A 20220-nucleotide genomic window follows, 5' to 3' on the forward strand; every position below is an offset into this window, starting at 1 on the left:
CCATTCATTTGTTATTGTAATGGGCCAACGAAAAGAGCGCCGTGCGACATGCAAAATGAGCGGAGGACAGCGCCAGCGATCGACCCTGGCCCTTCAATGCCATCCTCTGATTCCCACTTTTCCTCCACCTTGCCACCCAAAAAAACCCCCCTTGCCTTCGAGTGTTTGCCCTCGGAACTCGCCACCTCTCACTGAAGTTTGCGGGCAGCAAATAAATCTTCTCACCGGACACACCACACACCCTGGGATCGAAGTTTTCCATAGTTTCCATGGCTTCTGATGGTGATTTTTGCTGGGGGGCACAAGCTCAAGGCTTATTTTCTTCACCCTTCGTGGGGTTTTTCACATTTCATGTGTGACCAAAAGCAATAGCAACCAGAGCAACAAACACACGAGAAATATCAAGCGCACTAAGCAACTTTCAGGTGGCGCTAGCCTTTTTGCATCTTGTAATTGGGAAATAAAGGGTATATAGGATATGGTGTGAGGTTCAGTTAAAAGAATTCCTTAATGCGTGTTATAGAATTAATTTTGCAATTTGGTGTAGCTTTAAAAGAACTTTGAACAATGTAAAATACATTTTAAATGCCATTAAGGGTGGTAAGTAATTTGAATATATTTACTTTATAAAATAAATAATTTAAGCATTTATTTATGCAATCCCTAGTATTTTAAAATATAAATATTAAGAACATTGAATACATTAAGTAATGCTTAAGAATTGTAAAGATAAAATCAAATATTAAAAGATTTTTTAAATGGCAAATAGTTTAAGGTCAAATTGATATTACAACATCCCAAATTTTTGGAGTAAATTACAGAACATTAAATTATATACAGGATATTTTAAAGTCTATTATTTTAGATTTTACACTTTGTTCCTGAGCCTCCTTCATTTTGCACTGTTGCTATAATTGCTTGTTGGTTTAATTTATTGTGTGTTTTCTGCAGCTCCACGCATTTTCATTTCAAACTCGAACTCGCGTGCGAGCGAGCAGGAGGGCAAGAGCAAGGGCGCAGGGCGAGAGCAAGGGAGATGGCGACTGCGTGTGCGAGTGAGTGGCGAAAAGTACGCTGATTAAAAGTCATGGACTCTCGTCGGGGCTAATTGAAGTTTAGTGCCTTGGCTTTGGCATTGGTGTGTGGCTGTGTGGCAGTGTGTGGTGTGTGGCAACCTTCTGCGAAACCACCAAGCACCCACCACCCACTCTGTTCGAATGTTGAGCATAAATCATGCCTGCCTGCCTCTCACAATCTAAAGGTGAGGTGTAAAAAGGCGGCTCAGAGTGGAATATGTAATAGGCAGGATATGTGTGATTATATACATGCAGAAAAAACAGGGTCAGAATGTAACTTTTATCATTTCAAACCTCAGAGAAAAACAACAAAGTAAAATTAAACTTTAAAATATTTGTTTTACAAAATATAAACTTACTTAAAATAATCAAAAATCTGGATAATGTATTTATTAACATATTTAACTGGTTTATCCAATAGAAAAATGGTAGATTTAAATTTGTTGTAATTTCAAACTAAAAACCGAAAATATTTAGTTCAAAGTTAAAATATTTGGATTCACCAAGATTTTTCTTGGATCAACTATTAAAGTTTGCATTTAAGAAAGGTTCATTTATTTTTAAGTAATATTTATTTGAAATATTTTATATGTTGTTCAAATAATTTGTAACTTTTATAATAAAATATTCTGATTTATAATTGCTTGAATGTTTTTCTCTCTGCAGCCACTTCTTTGAGCCAGGCAAAATAACTTGTTGGTTTTAATACGCTCAAGGATAACCGCTTTTTCCTCTGCTGTCGACCATAAATACATTCGCCGAAATGAAGTCGATGGGCCTTGCTCGCACATCGATTGGCTGCGGATCGAAGCCAGGAACAAGTTCATAAAACAAATCATTACAGCAGCTTTCATGAGAAGACAAAAAGCCTTACACCCACTTGCGGATACACACCACCCACCACTAATACATAAAATATCAATAAAAAAAGTTTAAAGGTAACTGGGCGTAGGATGTGGGTGGTGATGATGGGCGGGGAACTTGCGGGTAAACCGGAGACGCCGCACGAGCGCGTAAATCCTGCAGCTATTACCCCAGCGCCGCCATATTGATTGCGCTGGAGACAAACACAGATACACTCACACTCACACACACACACACACACACACACACACACACAGCAGCATCAGCAAGGACTCTAAGCAGGAAATGCGCATTTGACAAGCCAAAAAGATTGCCGCACGCCCCACGCGCTGTCAAGGGAATGATATTCCATGGTGAGGGGGGATACTGGAGCGGGTAGGGGGATGTCTTGCATATAGACTTGACAATGATATATGTGACTATCCTGCCAGTGGCCGCCTGCATGTGTGTGTGTGTGTGTGTGACACATGTAAGGCTGAAAAAAAAAAAAAAACAAAGATACCAAACGAAGAACATAAAACTCCAAAGGAACTGCGGTCCCCTTTTTCCACCGACGGGTGCTCACATATCCTCAACTCCGCTTGGATGACCAGGCACAACTGTACCCGCCTCGAAAGTGACGAAGCCCAAACAGCCAAACTTGCTGCCCACTTGCACTTAAAGTAATTGAAAAACTTGCCAGACCCAACAGGCAGGTGCGAAAAATCTCAACAAAAGGTTTTATGATTAATTATTATTGCAAGCCCGTCTATCCCTCTTAGCCTTTTGCTGTCCTCAGGATAGCAATTTTTGAAAGCAAATCTATAATTAAAGTTGCTACAGGAACAGTCGTACTTCGAAAACTTAAAGTTCTTTGAAGAAAATCAGATGAAACTCACAAGTTTGTAACAGTTTTTCGCATTAAATTATCGCTAAGGTTTACCAATGATTAGTTAAAATTACTTTTTCATTCAAAATAATTTATTTTTTAAAACATACGGTTTTTGGAAATATTTAGTATGTTTTGGATTTAATTTTCTTAATAAATTTGATTGAAAGAGATTTCTGTCAAACCGCTGATTACTGAGCTAATATGAAAAGTTAGCAAAAGTAAAGTAAAACAATTACACACCTTTATCGAAAACACAAAAGTATTTTCAAAAGTAATTAAAATAAAATAATGAACCTCTTGGCAAACACTTGAACTTCGTTTCTGTAATTTGTGTTGTAGCTAAGGAAGTTCGACTGTAAGTGAAACGGGGAAAAAGTAACTCATAAAGAAACCCACCCACTTAGAGCAGCTTTGGCAGCCGACCAAAAATTGAAGAGTCAATGAAATTAGCAAAGAGGCCACGCCTACCCACGCCCACTAACAACTGGCCCAACATGATTTAGTCTGGGCTTTAGTTTTGCTCTTTCCCTATTTGCCATATTCTTTTACTTCCTTATTTTGGCAGCGAAGCCAAAAAATCCAAAAATGAAGCCAAGGGAATTCAGAGGAATAGTGGGGGTAAAGCAGGGGGTAGCGGGGTCGGTGGGTGGATAGCCACCCGTTGGGTGTCTGTCATTGGATATTTGTGTGACATAAACTAGCTGCCACACCCCCACACCCCCCCACCGCTAGGAACTCCTCTGCGATCCAATCCCAATCCAATCCCATCCAATGAGGTGTCCGCGCTGCGTTATTTAACGAAATTATGACAAGGGGGGCGATGGAGATATGGCAAACGGGCGTAATCTCATTTGGAAAAGCGTTAGAGCAAAGCGAATTTGATTTTTAATTGCCAGCGACAAGCAGGAAAACACAGGGCTCACGAAATGCGATTGCAGAGTTTGAAGAAGATAATCTGATTTTATTGAAAATTAAAGAGCTTTATATAAAGTATTTCGAACACTGGGAATAAGAAAAGATATCGCAATATTATATCTTATACATCAACTAACCTTATTTTCTCGTACATTATTTTTCGTGTATTCATTTTTCTTGAATTGGCAACGCCGCAACTAATTCAAAGAACCAAATCCGGCTCAAAGGACCAACAAAGAACATTTTCAAATAATCATTATATCAGTGGGACAAAAAATGGTATTTGTCAAGATCAATCAACATCAAAGACAAGTTTATTAAATGCAATGCATTTCGCCTCATTTAACCCTCAAAAGTGTGCCAGGCAAGTGAGGCAAGCTTACCTGAGTGCTGGCCAAATCCCTTAGAGTTCAATTTGCCGTAATTATGCTCACTTACGGTGGCAAATGCCTGGTGCAGATTACTTCCCAACACACGCTGCATGCCATTCCGCATTCCGAGATGCAGGCAATCCTTAACTGTTGGCCAGAGGAGTGCAAATCTCCTGGGCGTGCGATATAACCTCCCCATGCGAACACATGCAAGAGAATTGCAACGGGTCTGTCCGCACATCCACATGCACATTCCTGTCATCATCATCATTGTTGATGCCGACATATCAGCCAACTTTCAGCGAGGCAAGCGGTATGAGTTGCACCCCCTTTTTTCCCATTTCCCCCCCTTTCCACACTTTCCATCTGCCACCCCAGAGGACCCTAGTTTTCCTCATGGGATGGAGAGAAAAACTTTTGAAACAGTTGCAGTTCGCACACAATGCCATACAATCTGCAGCAAAAGAGGAGTAGGAGACTGAAACGAGGAATAGATACAATAGCTGGCCACCAGTCACCCACCACACACCGCCCACTCGGTCTCCAAACTCTTGCCCCGACCCCACTTTCAATGCGGTTTTCGGGTTCGTGTGTGAGCATTTCGGCTGCTGCAGCATGTCAATGATCATAAATTAAACTCGCAATAATTATAAATTAAATTTTGGCATAAATGGCCATGAGAGCGCCCCCAAAATGCATATATATAAATATATATAGATATGTATGTATTTACGAGAATATAGTGGAAAAGGGGGCGGTGCATTGTGGTGCCCGAAATGAACTACACTATATGCATATGTCATGTGGGTCAAAGGGGGAAATGGAGCCCAATATGGTGGCCAACGGTGGGGCTGGCTTAAATTATTGGGGTTTGACTTTGGCTTTCGGTCGGGGCGATGGATGACTTCGATTTGTTTGTTGGCTTCATTTCAGAGGGGGTTCTCGTGCACTCATACATACATAAAACCCCCTTTGGTGGCATATGTACCGCTCAGGCACACCTGTGGCAAATTTATGAAAACATTTTAATGGATCGTCTGTCAAAAAGTTTACACACGTCTGCCCTGCAGGCTTCTCTATCAAAATTTAACAGGATTCGCCAGCCAATTAACGACGGGTTAATGCCAAGTTCAATGAACTGCAACCGATAGAAATAAATATGTATCCCAGTAAAAAATTTTGTTAAATAATGTTGAAATAAATATCTTTATAAACTTTGTAAACTGAACATCACTTTGTATTTCCTTTTCCACATATACGTATAAATAGTATAAATTAGTCTACAAATTATTTAATCCCAAGTAAATATAATCCCAAGAAGAATACATATTGGACAATTTGTACGCAAATCTTAAACCACATAAATCTCAATCCAAAGCATGAATAAAATATAATAAATTAATTTCCCCTCTTGATGCTGTGCCAAGTTCCCAGAAATTCGAGCATTCTTGGGCCGAAAAGGCCATTAACAATTTTCCATGAATAGTGAATGGTGAATGTGAGACATCGACAGATATAGGACCTAATCTGGCAATGATTTCATTACTTAGTTTATGTTTGCTGCGGTTGCAGCTGCCGTTTTTGCCATTTCTCTTCATCAATTACGAGGCGGGAGTGCATAAAAATCAAAAGGCATTTGCTGTTCGCCATTCCCAGTCGTTCACTCGACTTGATGGATTTTTAAATTAAATTTAATTTGCAATTGCATTTTTAATTCGCTGCCGTAGAGCTGAACTGCAGATGTTGATGCTTTAATGGGACTTAATGCCGCTGCAAAACAAGTCATTTGTAGTGGAGTGTACTGGACCGGAGAGAAACCGCAGCTAATTAGTGTAAATATTTTGCGTGCTCAGTCCTATATTTGATTTAGTCCGTAATTGCTGTGGATAATGCACCAGCTAATGGGGATCATTACACGATCAAGTTGATCCGATTCGATCAGATCTGATCTGATCTGATCCCAATCATAATCATATGATTAGCTACCGACTTCCTGCATTAACAAGCTGCAAAAGAACAAAGCAGTTTGTAGATCTGATGAGATCAGAGCTATTGTGTCGTTATATCGTGCTTATCTGACGACGATAAGCGAGCTGAAATCGGAAAGTCCGCAGCTGAATTCACAAATCGGTGAGTCATTTAGCTGGCATCTGATAGATAAAGCAGCTGCATGGCAACAGCAACAACAACAACAACAACAACAACAATGGGCGAACAAAGGCCCGGCGCACGATCAACATGAAAATAGCATTGAGAAGAATTCTTCTCGCTGCGATTCTTTCTCTCTTTTTGCGTCTTTTCGGCTGACTGCATCTATGAGATACAAATGAAATCGCCAAAGAAACGCGCGCGTTTCTGACTCAGCCAGCGATTTGCAAGCAAAAAAAAGTGGCAGAACGTGACAATGTCTTGAAAAAAAAAGATACACGGAAGAGATGAGCAAAACCGACTTAGACGATGAAATTATGTAGCGTACTTTATAAAAAAAAAAACAAAATGTAGAACCCATTTCAAAACTGACAAAGCTAAATAAACTTTTAAAAATGGTTCGCCAAAATAAGAGTAAAACTACGGATTTCCCCTCTATTTCGATAAATCGAAAATCAATTCCTCTTTGCAAATTTTCAACATATTTGCTTATGCATGTGCCGGAACTTTGTCAGCAGAAAGTTCAACATTCGTTAATTTTATTTACACACATACAGGCACAGGCACAGGCTCACGCACACGTACGCATATCCACACACATTCAATGGTAAATAGAGGACACAACAGAATGCAAACAACAAACAAAAAAGCAAAGCTGCAAATTTGGCAGAATTATCCAGCCATATGAACCCGTCCGCCCGCCTCCTTCTTTGCCCCATTTTCCCTCAGGATCAGCATATCACCTGCATGAAAATTTGCTGTGCATTTTCACCTAAATACACGATTCGATACGATTTTTCGCAATGGTTTTCTAACCCACAGATGGGGAAAATGGAAGAACGTTGTTTCGGAAGGTATGCTCTTTGAGGTTGGTATTTGCCAGGAGATTTATCAGTTAAATTTGTCTAAAAATACGATTGCGTATACGCGCAATTCAGGTAACTCAAACCACATAAAAAGCCCCATTAGAATAATTAAGAGCTATTAATTATAAAAGCATTTCATAAGCCACGGAATTGGCTCAACCTCCGAAAAGGGAATTAAGCTGACTAAAGCCGATGCCTCGAACTCCCGAAAAACTCTACTTTTTTGCACTTACATTTCACTCACTTTCCGCTTCTCCGCTTTTCCACATCCTAGTCGCCCCATTTTCTATCCGCTTTCCCGCTTTCCACTGCCACTAACCTCAACCATTTACATTTTCAATTACTTTGGCTCGGCGAGTTTTCAAGTGACGAGCATTAGACACGCACCGCAGTCACGCCCCCACACACGCCTTCAGCTAAGATCAAATGAATGTAGCTAGACAATATAAAATTACACATACGCCACGTGGGCCCCTAAGAGGAGAACTCCGATTTTCTGGTGGGCGTTGTCACATAAAGGGTTATTTTGTCACAAATGAAAACTTATGGCAAAGAATCTTAATTAAAGTAAAGCTCCGATTTCGTTTAAAAGCCTTCTGGAATGTTTCAATACGGCAAAAAGAACAAACAAAACAAACATTACCAACATTATTAGCGTGACACTGGTTACCATTCTCGTCTACATTATATTGATTTTCGTGGGGGATAGAACAAACACGAGAGACACTGTCTATATCTAAAATATTTTCCAAGTGACGTCAACAGGAGTTCTATTTAAGCTATTTATAATCTGTTTTTGCATTGCAGCAAATGGAAATCTGCTCAAGATAGATATTTCATATAGCTTTTGAGGGGAAACACCTACGAAGTTTTCCAATTGACGTTAGCTGCTCTTTTATTAAAGCTTAAGAGCAGCTGAGACTTTTATTGAGAGAACGAACAACAGGCTAGGCAATTATATATTGCTATAGTTAAGGAAACAAATTATTTCCTTATGAGATCTCCAAAATACTATAAAAGATAATAGCTTTTTATCTTTATCTTTGTTTATTAAATTATTTACTTGTTTAAAATATAACGCTAATCCATTATAAATTGTGTTCCCATAGATAACTGCTTATTCAGTTGATCAAGTGCCTACTGAAACCATTCAAAATCCAGTTTGCAATTCCATAATTCCACTTGATCCGTTCACCCTTTGCCAGTCCAGTCGCCTCATCGTTTTCACAGTCGGATTTCGTGTTATGGCCGTAAAAGTGTGGCAAATGTAAGTGAACAACAACTTTCCTGACCACTTGACCTCCCGGCGAACACCTCTACCCCCCTCTATTCCTTCATCCCGGTTGTTGGCAAAGTAATTAATTTGATAAAGTGGCCGGGCAAAACGTTTCTGCAGTGTGTGGGTGGCTGGGTGGATGCCCAAGGTGTTGTTATGAGGAGGCTGAAGGGTGTGAAGGGCCGGGCAGACATATTTATGGCCGAGAACATGTATATTTATATACATACATATATATCTGCGTGTATGTTGTGTAGTGGCAACAGATTGTGCGTTCTGTTGGGGCAGTTAATGAAATGAGTTCGGTTGTCAACGAAAACCCAGGGAAATGTCACTGGAAATTATTTTGCGTGTGAGCAGAGCAACAAAGTTTAATGGAATTTCAAATGCCGGACCATGTGAGTTTGTGTTTGGAATGGAAGTGTATTCCGGTTTATCCTGTCTAGAATTTTAACTTGACCAAGACTCGTTTGTTTGACTATTGGCCAGGACAGCCTTTGCCTCGTTTTCTCGTCGTTGGTTTTTACATTTTACATGCATTTGCGTCTGAGTGGCGCATGAAATTTAAACAAATTGTGCAAATACTTTGTTTTTGATATGAATGTCAACCTTGTTGTCTGCCAGTCTGTCTCGCTCTGGTTTTCCCTCTCTTTCTCAAATAAAAACTAATTTGAATATAGGACTGCATTTGTTGATAACAACCAACTTTGAGAGTGGAGAGTGCCAGACTAGCTGATACCTAAACGAAGGTTTTTACAGTTTACAGTGCCCCAAAGCCAATCTAAATAGACCAACAAAAAATAAATATGTACAAAAAAAATAGAGGAAGAAAAGACGGAAAACGTTTTGTAAATCTTTTTGGCAAGCTTTGGCTCCAGTTGGAATCGCTTTTTATGCCCTGGCAGCCTATAAATATGCGACGTGAGCTGTTTGCAGAGGGCACACACAAACACACAAACACACAGACGCCCCAAACGCACACACTTGCAAAGGGGAGCCTTGTAAAAAGCATAGCATACTTTGCAGCGTCCGCCAGGATTTGTTGCGAGATTAGAAAAATTAAACTTAGAAAAGGATAAAGACGAAGAAGGAGGAGGAGAAGAAGAAGGAGAAGCCCCTGAATAGCAAGTGGCGACAAGCAAATTATAGCAAATAAAATGCAAAACCAGTAGCTCTGGCGAAAAACTTGCTTCCTAGCGAATAATTTCCATTAAAATAGATTAAAAACTGTAATATTTATATATGTATACACCTAACTTTCTATCTTTATGTGTGTTTGTGTGTTTGTGTGTTTGTGCAATCCTGATGCCCTAAGGAGGTAAACGTATTAAAAGTACTTGCCACTTGCTTACGCATTCCTGCTGCCACGTCTTCATCTCAGTGTTATATGAAGCAGATTACATGGCATAATAATCACGATGAAGGGGAGAAGACACAGGCACACACAAATATACGATATATATATATATATATATATATACATATATAGGAAATAGGGGGGCATAGAGGGGTTAAGAACACGCGCAAATATTAAATTTTATGTCGGCAGCAAGGAAAAATAGCTGAGGGGAAGTGCTGAAAGGAAACGCCGCAGGGAAATGCTGGGCAAACGGAAAGGTAGCAATCCAAACTGGCAGGTGAGAAAGAGCAGGGCCAAGTCCCCCGAAAAGGAGACGGAAGGCAAGCTTAGCCCCAGGAAAATGAAATATTCTAGCTAAATGTGGGAAGATGTGTGAATAAACTGATTGATATTGCTGGCATAAGCTGCCAGATTATACCACAAAGTCTGGGCACCTCACAAAGTAGGCAGAAAACTATAATTGCAATACGGGAATTTAAGACATATTAAAATAAGAAACTCAGGCAGAACAAAATTTTGGTACATGGCTAAGAGGAGCGAATAAAATGGTTTTCACACATCTTCAAACTCTGCCAAAACACTTAACCCCAAAACACCGACAAAGTTCATCAACTTTCCCGCTCACCTTTCCCCCCCAAAAAAAAAAAAACTCTCAACACCTGCAAATTGATTGAAACGCAGCCAAAAGCGGTGAGAGAAGGAAAACAGAATGAAAATATTACGAAACTTCGCTTTCGCAGCGAGCAACATTTCGATGCGCCAAAAACCATCTTGCCAACCCCCCGGAAAATCCCCTTGAAACTGACACGAATGGGAATATAAAAGGTAAATAATGTGACCTTTGAGAGCATCAAATGCGTTAGGTAATGGGCCAGGGCGCAGAAAAACCAAACTGAAACTGAACTGAAATCACAAGCGGAGCGGTATCCGAAAAACGGGATACCAAAAAACAACAACAAAAAGCAGCAAATTCGTTGAATTATGAAAGAGAAAGAGAAATAATATGTTGCCTTTTGTTGCAAAAGTTTTGTCGCTCATAAATAGGCTGGTTTTCTCTGTTTTCCCTGTTTTCCACTTAAGGCCAAAGTTGCCTTTTTCTTCTGGGGGGAGTTAAATTTATAGAGGTTAATTCCCTTATATAGATGTAGAATCTGCCAAATAAGTTCCGACCCATAATCCCTGTCAAGGCGAGTTATGTGAAGAGTTGTCGGAAATCTCCGGGCCCAACTGAATTTCGTGGATTTGTTTTTATTGCCTTGGCGCCTGCGCATTCTGCCGCCTTTTTTATTTGATTATATGTACTTCGGATGCCTCCTAGATCTCAACTTCCTCGGGGTTATAAATTATTTATTGCTTTTTGATACAAAATGACTTGGAGTTCGAAATTTGGAGGCGTTGGGGCTTCGGAGATGGTCGCATGTGCTCGCTCGCATTTCTCGCTTACTTCATTAAGTCGCCCGGGCCAAGTCATAAAATCTGATATGACCCTCTCTTCATTCTGCGCTCTAGCTATCTCTTTCACGGCCCGCTATGCCTGTCTCTTTCTGCGGCTGCCTGGCAAGTATAATTTCCGCACATTTTCACGTTTTGCACATTTCCGCTGCATACTTTTGTGCGCCCTGGCATTTTGATGACGCTTTCGCCTGCGGATCGCCCAACCGAAGCCTCCTCTCTCCTCTTTCTCCCATTTCTTCCATTTCACCCCCTCACTTTTTTTTGTATTTCATTTTACACAAATTCGTTGGTGGCTAGAACTACAGTCCAATGCTGTTGTTGGTGGCATTTTAACGAGTTAATGGCCAACATTTTGAATTCATTGAACTTTTAGCCAGCGCTACGGCTGTTTTTGGTTTTGCTGTTGCCTGGTTTTTGTAACTGGTCGGTTGCTTTGGTTATACGTGTAAGTTTCATTTTGCACAATAAGTATATGATAAAATGTTTTTGAATTCTTGAAGTCCTGTAAATTTGTTTAGTAGTACACGTTTAACGTTTTGCTTTTTATGAAGAGGTTTTATAATAAAGAACTAAGATTTCTTAAGAGCAAATCATTTCTAAAATTGTTGCCAAAAGTTGACTGACCTTCTAGCTTTTCATTCCATTTACAAAATTAGAATATATAAAAATTCATAACATTTCCAAGTCAAATTCTTTATAAATAAATCAAAAATACAAAACTTGGTTCTACATTTGACTGTAATTAAAGATCAAAAAGGCCCAATATTCCTTTGTAATATACCCATATTACTCAGTTCTTAAACACGCCAAGAAAAAACGAAATGTGCAAAAAAATAAAAATTTTTTATCCCCTATAAAAAAATGTTCCAAATAAAAAACCCTTAAAATAGCCTGTCACCCCTTTTTTGGAGGGAAAATACCTCATTAGTAAAATGTATAATTTTCTGTTGCCCGACACTCCTTTTCTACACATTCTTCCACTTCAACTTTATATTATTCCCATTCTTTTTTGCTCCCCGCTTAATTTATTGTGCATATTCCAGCATTTTCCTCTTGCGCCACCGCTCTTTGTCATATTCATTGTACATTTTACACTTTGTCCGCTCGTTTCTTGCACTTAAGAGGTTTCCCCACATTTTGCTCCCCCTAAAAAATATTATTGAGCCGAGAAAACTCGTTGAATCTGATGCTGTTTTGGCTTTTTGCAACCCCCGTAGCCAAATGCCTCCTCTTTGGGGGCATTTTTAATGAGTCCTATGCAAATATATCGTTAGACTTAAGTGTGTATACGTGTTGTGTCTTGGCCCGATAAGCGAACCAAAGGATTCGCCATGGCATGGGCAGCCTTTGATTATGGGCAGCCACCAGCATCCACTGAAGAAAATCTTATAGAGGGCGGAAAACTAGACGACAAGGCCCCGAGGGCGATGAAAAACGCGGCTGAGTGGCTAGTGGGCAGCCGGAATAAAAAATTATAATAAACCCCGAAAAATTTCAATCTCAATCGTCAACAAGTTTCGCCTTCTCAAACTGTTTTCCCCCCGGTTTTCTACGGCACTCAACTTGCTTCAACTATTTTCCTATGCAGCGGGGTTAGGGTGGTTAAGAGGGAAAACAGGGAAAAGTCTCAGGCTGCCGAGGGTTAATGCATGAACGAAATTCATGGTAAAACTTGAGCTAAATACGCCCAGGAAACAGTACACGGAAAAAAATTAAATTTCTAGTGATTTTAGCATTATATTGTACCGTACAACGTCATAACAAAGTTTAAAGAGATGTATTTTAAAATAAAATAAAAATTGTGAATAATAAATTAAGAAACCAACAATTTAAATTTATACTATTTAATTGGATTGCAACGATTTGGGTTTAAAATAGAATAAAGTTGTTTTAGAATAAAAGAGTTATAAAAAACTTAGGCATTTTTTTACAGTGTAACTGACCAAAAATCGGATGAAATGCCGTTGCCGTGTCCCTTTTTCGACCAGGCCAAAACCAACTCGACTCTCTCTTTCTGTCTTTATACCCCTGTCTCTATCTTCCTTTTCTCGTTTCTCTCTTTTATGCTTTTTTGGCTGTTCTCTGATGAAAACTACTCAGCGACATGAAACTTAACTTAAAAAGTTTTGCACTTTCATTTCGTAAATGAAATGTTGGTGCTGTTGTTGGCGTTGTTGTTGCGAAATAACAGGAAAACAATTTGGAGCGGATAATGAATATGGGTTAGGTTTAGTGCATATGTATGTATGTATTGTAGGAATGTGTGTGTGGGTGCATGTGGCTAGGGAATATTGCTTTTGTGAGAGCGATTCCCTCGCTTTTTCCGGAAAAAGCGACCATCAAAGACAGGGGGCATGGAGATAGGGTGCGGGGGTTACGGCGCAATGAAGTGATGAATGCATTACTATATGGATGAGTGATGACGAAGCTCAGTAAATGTTCATGGGCCCATCCACTAGGAGTTGCTGCCAAAAATGCACAATAAATAAGGATCAAAAAGACCCGAAAGGGTCTGGTTTTACAGTAAGCCTTAAACGAAGTCCGGAACTAGTAATGTTTTCCCAGAAATGCCCAAACTAGTATATTTTAATAAAAAAAATATATAACATTCATTTAGATTTTAAATGCGTTTATATCGCTGAAACATTACTGTGGAGTTCAATATGACAACGAAAATAATAAAAAGAAATATTTTAATTTAAAAGCAATATATTACAAGTAACATCTAAGTTGAAGTAGTGTTTTCTTTTCCAACATAAACAGTCGACTCATCAATCTTCTTACATTTTCGTTATTTGATTGTTCCCTTAGCTTAAAATTGCCTTTGTTCAGTTAGATCTTTTAAGGCTTCTCTTGTTTTCTTATACCACCACTTGTCTGGGTATTTCTCTGCATAGCTTAGTTTATTTCCTTTCTGTCAAGGTTTTTGCCTTTGGGATCTTGAAGGTTTTTGACTCCTAAAAAAGAAAAATTTCCATTCGAGAAAAACCCTAAAAAACAAGCAACTCGCAATCGAGGCAACCATAGCAATCCAAGCTCAATCCTCTTTTTGCTGGTCGCGTCCTTTTTTCTCCCCAGCAATGGTCGGTTCTTGCTCACGTAATGAAAATGGCGCACATGGAACTGGGGAAATGCGGGCGCATTGGGTGGCGGGAAAAGCGGGAAAATCGGAAAAAGAGGCCGAGAGATGGAAGGCCACAGCGCCAGGACACTTGCTCGCTGCCGAGGACTCACTGAAGCCGAGCGCCAGGTCGACGAGCAATTTTATGAACAGATGTGTGGTAAAATTAATGGACAGAGATAAACTCGGCGAGCGAGTGGAAATGGAAAATCGAGGGTTAAACGCGAAACAAGAGAACGAACCCTGCCAAAAACAGAGAGAGAGAGAGAGAGAGAGAGAGAGAGAGAGAAAACTCGCTGGGAGAGCGGGAAAAGCGGTCTTGTTTGGCCAACATGATTTATGATCCTTTCCCAACGAAAAAAAGATAAATATAAAGAAAATAAGCATGGGGCGGCATGGCTGAGTGAAATGCTCGAGTGGAAAATGCCAGCGAGTTGCACTCAATGTGGGAAAACCACCCCCTGAGAGCTTTTTTGTCGCTGCTCTGCTCCTGCTGCTGTCGGGATTTTCGTGAAAAGCTGTTGACTTCGTTACGCTGATAACTTAAATATGCATGGAAATTTACATACGTGTCAATGGCATTAAGTAGCGTTATGTTATTGGATAAGCTCCATCTAGGCAACAGCCACATTTGGCTGATTTTGGGTCTTTTTTTGTTCGGTAGGGATGGCTTTTAACCATGGCTTTTAGCTGACTGTTAAGCGAGTATATAAAAAAAAGGACTCACCTGAATGCCATGCGCTCCGCCACCCTGTTGGCTAATGTGCAACTGCTGCGTCTGCTTCATCTGCAGCGTTGTGGTTGTCGATTGCTGCTGCTGCGGTGCATTGGAGGTGTTGCCGCCGGGTCCGGCATTCGGATTGTTTTGCTGTCCGTTGCCGGCATTTCCGCGCTGCTGCTGCTGCTGCTGCGGTCCACCGCCGGGTTGCTGCTGCTGCTGCTGTTGCGGCAGATTGCCGGGCTGCTGCTGGTTGCCATTTGGTCCACCCCGTGGCGGACAATTGAGGAAGTTGGCCGCCGCATTGGCGTTCTGATTGCTGAACGGCGAGTATTGCTGCTGCTGCGGCAGTTGCTGTTGCGGCACCTGTTGCTGCTGCTGCTGCTTGTTGAAGTTGGGCACGCCTCCCATTTTGGGCTGCTGCTGCTGTTGCTGGTGATGTTGCTGCTGTTGCTGCTGCTGCTGCTGCATGGCTTGCTGCTGCTGCAGGCGCTTGAGATCGAAATCGTTTTGAGAGGAATAGAAGAGCTCCTGCTTGATGTCCAGGAAGCTTTGCTGCACATTCATACCGGCTCCTGGTCCAGGACCCTTCTGGTGGAACTGCGGCGGCAGATGTTGCTGCTGCGGCTGCTGTTGCTGTTGCTGCTGCTGCGGTCCATTGGGTCCCAGACCAAAGTCGTTGGGGAAGCCGCCACCGTAGTCGTTGTAGCGACTCGGCTGTCCTTGCCCCATCATCTGGCCATGTTGCTGCTGGGCCTGTTGCTGCTGCTGCTGCTGCTGTTGCTGCTGCTGCTGCTGGGGGTTCATGCCGTGCGGGGGACGTGGGAAACCGCCCATGCCGCCCATGGCATTCTTGTGCTGGTGCTGTTCGGCCATTTGCTTGAGTGTCTGAGCAGCCAGCGGATGATCAGACATGAGATTACCAGTGTTTCCCCCGTTGCCGCCGGCATTGGAGGCACCACCACCTGCGCCGCCATTCGGGCCGTTGGGGAAGCCAACCTGATTGCCGCCAGGGTTGCCGCCGCGCATCTTCATGCCCGTGTTGTCCAGGCCCAGGCCAAAGCCTCCGAAGCCATGGCCCAATCCGCCCTCGGACTTCACATTTAGGCTGTTGATCAGATCCTGGGCATTCGGCGGCTCCACCTTGATGCCATCCTCGGTCTTGATGTCCAGCAGCGGTTTCTCATCGAAGCCATCGAGGAAACTGGGATTGAAGTCCTGCAGGTTGTTGATGAGATCCTTGAAGGTGTCGTTGTTCTCCGAGTTGTCGTCGCCGAGGAGCTCGGGAAAGCTGGGGAACTGCCCCCCACCGCCGTCCTTGTCCAGCGAGCCGAGATCGGGAAAATCGTGATCCGGTTCCCGTTTGCACTCCACCAAATTGGCCAGATTGCCCAGGGCGGACTTTTGCTGGGCGGACATCATGTTGGGTGGCATGCCCATGCCGCCAAGGCCGCCGGCCACGCCCCCGGGACCCGTGGCCATGCCGCCGGGTCCCCCGCCACGACCATTATTGCCGAGGCCTCCCAGTCCGCCGCCTTGCTGTTGCTGCTGTTGTTGCTGTTGTTGGTGGTGATCGTTTCCGTTGTTGTTGTTGTTATTGCCGCCACCTCCACCGCCTCCGTTGTTGTTGCCGTTACCACCTCCACCACCGCCACCACCGCCGCCGCCACCCACTCCTGGTTCACTCTTTACCGAAGTATTGGTGAGCGCCTTTACAGTGACATTCGTGCTAATCTGTTGCGGTTGCGAATTGGCCGCCGATGTGGTAAACTCCAGCTGCTGCACTATTTCCACAGAGAATTTGGTTAGATTCTCAGAGCCGTTGTTGTTGCTGCCGCCGTTGTTGTTGTTGGTGCCGTTGCCGTTGTTGTTCGTGTTGTTGCTGTTGCCGGTGTTATTGCCATTGTTGTTGTTGTTGCCGCCGTTGTTGGCATTCGAGTTGCCGTTGTTGTTATTGCTATTGCTATTGTTGTTGTTATTGGGCAACTTGTGCGGCGGTTCAGCGCCATTGTCAACATCCTCCGCGGGTCGTTTCAGGAATTTTTGTTGCTAAACGGGAAGAGGAGCGAAAAAAAAAATATAAGTACGTTGGAAGGGGTCAAGAAAAGCAGTTTAAACAAATACTATTTAAGAGTTTAAGTTTATAAAAGGTATACTAAGTAATCGTTCAAAAGGTGAAGTTTTCAAAATTAAAGAAATAATAAAAGCAATTAATTCAATAAAACCAATTTTTGTTATAATGTACTTATTTGAATCTCAAGAGAATAATAAGTGTGAATAAATGTAGTACTTAAATAATCTTAATTAAAAGCTAATACAGTTAATTTGATATCCTAATTAATATAACTTAAATAGTCTACTTGGTTTAGTGATAAGAATTTTAAGTAATTAAACACTTTATATGTGATCCCCTAAAGCTTACCCAAATATTCATAGATAGTTCGTTTATAGCTTTTGCTGATTCAGGCGAAGTTTAGTTTAGTTTTTAATTAGTTCAGACATTAAGAGTCAAGAGCCGAGATTTGGAAACCCTTTGATATACAGACACTGAAGTTTAGATAGCTGAAACTCGGCTTCGAAGCGCGCTTTGACTGATTCGAGTTAGGGGATTTGTGGGGAGACTTTAGGCTGACACTCGATAGGAAGAACTTATCCGGCCAGAGTTGTGTAACGACGTCGACAGTGCTGAGCAGCGTCGATAGTTTTGCATTTTGTTGCGTTTGCTTCGCGGGCGCATTTGGCTTTTGATTTGTTATACAGTTTATCCGTCGATCTTTTGTTCTTTTGATTGCAATTTGATTTGTTCAGCTGGAGCGCACACACAGTGAGAAATTAAACATAAATTAATCATATACACATGTACACCACATTAAACCACAGCATTGAAGAGCCGCACGATTCGATTAACACTCAACAACAATGGAAACAAAACAACAACAACAACAACAACATCGCTGACTTGGCAAGAGTAATCGAAAGAAATTCACTTGCAAGACGTGCACAAATTATTGAAAAGCCGTAGCGAAATTTCATGAAAATCGCAAGTGCACAAAGGCAATGGCAAAAAAAAAAAAATGTCACAAAAAGTAAAAAAAAAAATCACAAAATATACAGAGAGGTACCAGAAGAAGCAGAAACAATAACATAAAAGGCAAAGACACTTCTAATCAGTGGCAGAACGCCGGCGTCGACGTCGTCTGAGGCAGCGACTGCGACTGCGGCTGAGAAAAGAGAACCAGAACCAGAATACCAAAGTATCTGTGTGAACTATTGTGAGTATGTCTGCGTTGTGTTGGTGTCGGCGCTGCTTTTGTTTTTGTTTCTGTTCTGCTTTACTTTAGCGCTTTTCATACCCCTCAATCGCGTTATCTGAGGCTATATCGTTTTAAGCTCAGGTTTGAAACAATAAAGTACGAAATCAAACTAATGATTTTACAGAAAGTTTTATAATTAATAAACAAGTTTCAAGATCTTTTCTTATATCTGTAGGGAATACCTAATTAAGTCAAAATTATCAGAGATTTTCCATCTTAAATACGCTGACTACTGTTTGACTTGCATTACAATTTTATAGGAAAAGATTCAAAAATATCGAGGAGGGAGAACGAGGCTGCTATTTAACTAGTTTTTAAAAAGAACTACAAATAAAAAGTTTTCTATTTGGTGAATATGAATTTTGACAATCTTAAGTTGAATTTTAACCATATTGTTGAGAACTTTATCCACTAAACATATCATTAGTAAAACACAAATTTTGATGTTTAATAAACAATAATGAAATGATGATTAAGAAAAAGAGAAAACTCAGTTTAACTCATTTAAGCCTACACATGTAATCCTCAAGTAGTGGGCAGTTGAAAAACTCTACGAAAACCATTTCCACTTGCTTCGCTTGTAAAGCAAAGTGAACAATAGTGGAGGAGGCAAAAAAAAGGAAGACGAAGACGAAAAAACAAGAAAAACAATCACATTTAAATCAGAATGTGTTTGCTTTTCAGTTTTTATTTTCATGCCCCCGTGCAGGCCAAGCGCGCGCGACTTTAGCTGTTTATTTTGTTTTTAATTAATGCAAAATGTATACAAAATAGCCGCGAATAGGCGCAGCAACCAACACAATGACATGTGAGTGGGGTCGCGAGGTGTGCTTGTGTATCTGTGTGAGTGTTCAGTGCACTCGATATAATACTTCACGTGAAGAAGAAGCAGAGGACTCGGTTGCAAGTGTGCGGAAAGTTGCGAAATGCTTTGGATAACCGCAAGTGACTCGTTTGTTCCGATCAAAATTATTCACCACAATTGTAATATCATTTGTTGGGGACTACCTTACTACAGTGGACTTTCAATATTTGAAAAATCTGTAACTAGATTTGTTAACAACTCAAAATAAATATTACTTCACTAGATTATAAAAACTCAAAACATAGAACTTGGCTTTCTTGGAAGATTAAATGTATAAAAAAAAAGTAGACAACTGAGCTGATTGAAAAAAATATTTATTTTGACAATCCTAAATCGAGTTTAATATATGTACATAATATTTAAATGGCATTTTGTATTACCACTTCTGATCGCCAAACATTTATCAACAAAATCTTAGGAACTTAACATCAGCATTCACCCCACTCTCAGGTCATCGATATCCACTCAATCGCAGTTTAAACAATTACATTCGGCTGCAAAACTATCCCCCAAATGAATAACAAAGTGAGTATCACTCATTATACATTCACATTCGCATTCATACACAAGCTCACACTCACGAAACACTTTCGCCTAATAAGTTTATGGCACTTTGCAACACTCGAAATGCAATGCACACAATTGGCCCGTTTCGGCCATCTCCACATTTCTCCCTTCTCTCACATTTCTCCCACTCCTCCTCTCTATTTCTCTGGGTACTACCGTTCATTTCGATACACGCGCCAACACTTTTCCCCATTCGCTTGGCTCATTATGAATAAATGACGTTTCATAAATTTGTTTTTCCCTGCGCCTCTGCTGCTTCTTCTTTTGCCACCATCGATCATGCCGTCTCTTTCACTGCCCTCTATCTGCATCTGTTGTCTCTTTCGCTGGCTGTATCTGTATCTGTGTTTTTGGTATCTTTCGATGGAAACGTGACACAAAGAATGCAAACTTGCGTTGACCAAACGCGGTGGGAACATGGGGAAAGAGAAGG

The 20220-nt window shown here is 41.1% G+C and overlaps 1 protein-coding gene across 5 annotated transcripts in view; it reads right to left on the reverse strand.

Annotated features, from left to right (window-relative positions):
• LOC108144344 (neurogenic protein mastermind) overlaps positions 1 to 20220 on the reverse strand; it is a 74065-nt gene that overhangs the window by 5589 nt on the left and 48256 nt on the right. For 3 of the 5 annotated variants that reach the window (XM_041707489.1, XM_041707487.1, XM_041707488.1), the window contains one exon: positions 15051 to 17090. In XM_041707489.1, the coding sequence (XP_041563423.1) occupies positions 15051 to 17090 (2040 nt within the window). Of the gene's footprint in view, positions 1 to 15050; positions 17091 to 17463; positions 17850 to 20220 lie in introns of all 5 variants that reach the window. The other 2 variants (XM_041707491.1, XM_041707490.1) reach the window with 1 other exon arrangement.

This window comes from Drosophila elegans, unplaced genomic scaffold (assembly GCF_018152505.1).
Source record: "Drosophila elegans isolate 14027-0461.03 unplaced genomic scaffold, ASM1815250v1 contig_183, whole genome shotgun sequence".
Classification (NCBI taxonomy): domain Eukaryota; kingdom Metazoa; phylum Arthropoda; class Insecta; order Diptera; family Drosophilidae; genus Drosophila; species Drosophila elegans.